The sequence below is a fragment of the Triticum aestivum genome, chromosome 5D (genome assembly GCF_018294505.1).
Source record: "Triticum aestivum cultivar Chinese Spring chromosome 5D, IWGSC CS RefSeq v2.1, whole genome shotgun sequence".
NCBI classification, from domain to species: Eukaryota; Viridiplantae; Streptophyta; class Magnoliopsida; order Poales; family Poaceae; genus Triticum; species Triticum aestivum.
The window spans coordinates 410928418-410931667 of NC_057808.1; the positions used below are offsets into that span (position 1 = coordinate 410928418).

General features: G+C 59.2%; 1 protein-coding gene across 1 annotated transcript; it reads right to left on the reverse strand.

Moving 5' to 3' along the window:
• Positions 1-723: 723 nt before the first annotated feature.
• LOC123125184 (UDP-glucosyltransferase UGT13248) lies at positions 724-2647 on the reverse strand. Its single transcript, XM_044545713.1, has 2 exons — positions 1874-2647; positions 724-1605 (listed from the first exon to the last, which is right to left on the reverse strand). Exons 1-2 carry the CDS (start codon positions 2567-2569, stop codon positions 868-870), a joined length of 1434 nt encoding a protein of 477 aa, XP_044401648.1. The 5' UTR covers positions 2570-2647; the 3' UTR covers positions 724-867.
• Between the last annotated feature and the right edge of the window lie 603 nt (positions 2648-3250).

A 3250-nucleotide genomic window follows, 5' to 3' on the forward strand; every position in this document is an offset into this window, starting at 1 on the left:
TTCCTTTCCGAAAGAGGCACAACCGTGTCTCTTGCGAAAGTATAACCGTGCCTTTTGCGGAAGTAAAATCATGCCTCTCACGAAAGAAACACACGGAAAACGTGGGGTTTTTTTTCGAGAGGCACGCCCGCGAAAGCACAACCGTGCCTCTCGCGGAAGGAAACAAAAACAAAATCAGAAAACACGTTTTTTTCCGTTTTCGAGAGGCACGTCCGTGCCTCTCGTGAAAGTACAACCATGCCTCTCGCGGAAGCAAAACCGTGCATCTTGCGGAAGAAAAAACACGTTATTTTTTCATTTCCGAGAGGTCGCGAAAAAAAACGTTTTTTTTCTGTTTCCGAGAGGCATGGCTGTGCCTCTTGTGAATTTCTTTTTTCGAATTTTTTCCCGCCCGCAAGTGATCGTTGCGAGGCTTCCGAACGAGCGCTCGTCAACTAGTTGCTCTCCCGAAGGAACGGTGCACTGGTTGTGGGCCTGTGGCAAAGAACCAGCATATAAATCTGTCCAGCCCAAAGTAAACAATTTCGGTCCATAACATGGTATGAGTTCCTGTGTCAGGCCAGTGTTTCAGGTAGGGCAGTTTATGCAGGCCATCTCAGCCGTTCCTGCTCCCCTGTCGCCCGCGTAATTCCTCACTTCCTCCTCTAGTCCATTACTCCATTATCGTTTGGCGATCATCCAATATTCCTCGTCCCTTTCGCCGGAGAGAAGAGAAGAACAGACTTCCAAAAATGCTCCAGCCAAACGAAACAGCAGCGGAGCAAACATATCATCAACCATTTATTTCATCATCATCAAATGAGTGCTCACGCAACGCGCAACGCGCAAAGCTCTGCACAATAGCGCACACGGTTCATTCCCTGTCCATCACTTGGAGCTGGATCCATACTTGGCGACGAACTCGGCGATGTTCCGGTCGGAGCTGCCGCCCTCCCCGCTGGCCGCCCGGGCCTTCTCCGCCCACGCAGCGGCGTTCCTCCTGTACTCGCCGCTCCGCTCGCCGGCCATCACCGCCTCGATCCCGCCCGCCACCTCCCCCCTCCGCGCGAGCCCGTCCGCGGCGGCGGGCCGCACGCGCGCGCCCGCCCGCCACACGGCCTCCACGTACTTGGCGTTCATCGGCTGGTCCGTCCACTGCGGCAGCGCCACCATCGGCACGCCGGCCACCAGCGCCTCCGACGTCGAGTTCCAGCCGCAGTGCGTCAGGAAGCACCCCACGGCCGGGTGCGCCAGCACCTCCAGCTGCGGGCACCACGACACCACCATCCCGCCGCGCGCCGCGACGGCGTCGCCGTAGCCGGCGGGCAGCTTGTGGCTCTCCGACTCGCGCACGGCCCAGAGGAACGGGCGGCCGGCGTCCAGGAGGCCGTGCGCCACCTCGCGCATCTCCGCCGGGTCCAGGTTGGACAGGCTGCCGAAGGAGGCGAACACCACGGAGCGCGCCGGGTGGGCCGACAGCCAGGACACGCACGGCGCGGCCGTGAGCTCGAAGAGGTGGAAGCCGTACTTGGTGTCCGACGGCATGCGGTCGTCGGCCACGTAGGACGCCGGCACCGTCGGCCCGATCGTCTTGGCGCGCCACGCCGACGCCATGTACGCCGCCTCCTGCACACGCAGTCAGTTCCCCGTTACTGTCAGCGCTCCTCTCCTCGGCAGAAAATTATTCGAATGAATTCGAATTTAGTACTGCTCGCTGACCTTCGAGCATCCAGATAAGATAGCAACTATTTTCATATTAAAACAGGACGAATGTGTTGAGTGTTGCGTTCTACTTCTATCGGAAAGAATGTTTGAGTGGAACAGTGGAAGATTTGTTTCAGGCGATCGAAGCTTTTGTTGCATCAGGTAGAGACTGATGGAGTTGAGAGCTCACCTCGGGCTCGAGCTCGTAGAAAGAGTTGACGAGCACGTCGTCGGCCAGGTCCAGCCCCTTGAACTGGCTCATCACCATCTCGAAGTAGCCCGGGTAGGGGCCGGGCCCGACCTTGAGGAACCACGGCAGGCCCTCGGGCTCGAGCGCCGGCAGCCCGGGCAGACCGGTGACGGTGGATCCAGCCTCCACCGGCACGCCGACCCGCTCGCACCACACGTGGCCGTACACCACGTTGACGGCGCACGGCTGCGTGAAGAAGGCCACGGCGGCGGCGCCGTGCCGCTGCGCCACGCCGCGCGCCCACGGCAGGAACGCGTCGTAGACCATCGCCCGGACGGGGCGCCCCTCCGCGGCCTCGGCGTCTAGGAGCTCGCCCAGCGTCTCCGACCCCGCGGACTCGAGGAGCGCCAGGTAGGCCGTGACGTCGTTGCACTCGCCGAACCCGCCCGCGTCGCAGCCGTCGGATACGGCGGCGAGGCGGACGTCCCCCACCGCGGCGGCGTCGGGCTTGCAGGTGGCGAGGATGTAGCGGGAGACGGCGAGCGTGGGGCGCAGGCCGTGGTGCGCGAGGCGCTTGGCGAACTGCAGCATGGGGTGGACGTGGCCCTGGCTCGGGTACGGCAGCAGCAGCACGTGGCCCGCGCTGGCGTCGGCGCCGGCGACGACTTCTTGCGTGTCCTTGCCGTGAGAAGCCATGACTAAGCTAGCTGCGCGTTGCACGGAGCTGTCTGCACCTTATCGGAGGCTCAGAGCACAGGAGGAGCTAATGTACTATGGTATATGTATATGTATCGATTCTGGTATATAAATGGCACGTCGCGGGAGGAAGCAAATGTGCTGTCGTATGTAGCGTACCAAACTGTGGTTGCACAGTTAGAAAGACAATGGTATTTCTTGTCCTTCAATGTTCGTGTCCTAAACTTGACATTGGTGTCCTTTGTATTTATTTTAGACTTCCGGCTATGTTTGTTGAGTGGGAGCAGACGTTTTCATTGACTATCATGCGTCTACGATGACTTTGTAATATCTCAAGATGCTATGCTGACTCAGCCTTTCGGATACGCTTATAAAGGATAGGGTGTGCATGTGTACATTTATAGAAATGAAGGTGACTCGTGAGCAATAATTGTACTGTGTTTAAAAAATATGCTGTCGTATGTATATGGATCGACAGCTACGGCATGTATTAACAAACGGCGAGAGTGACGCGGAATGTAAGGATCGGCTAAGAGCAGCTAGCTGCACGACACTACTTGAGTTTGACTTTTGGTGAAGCCCCGTGCTGCACGACGGGCCGGGCGAGCTGCCGGGGTGCGCGCGAGGCCCCTGATTGCTCGCACGTCGCATCCAGCGGTCGTCGGCGCGCGGCACGCGCTG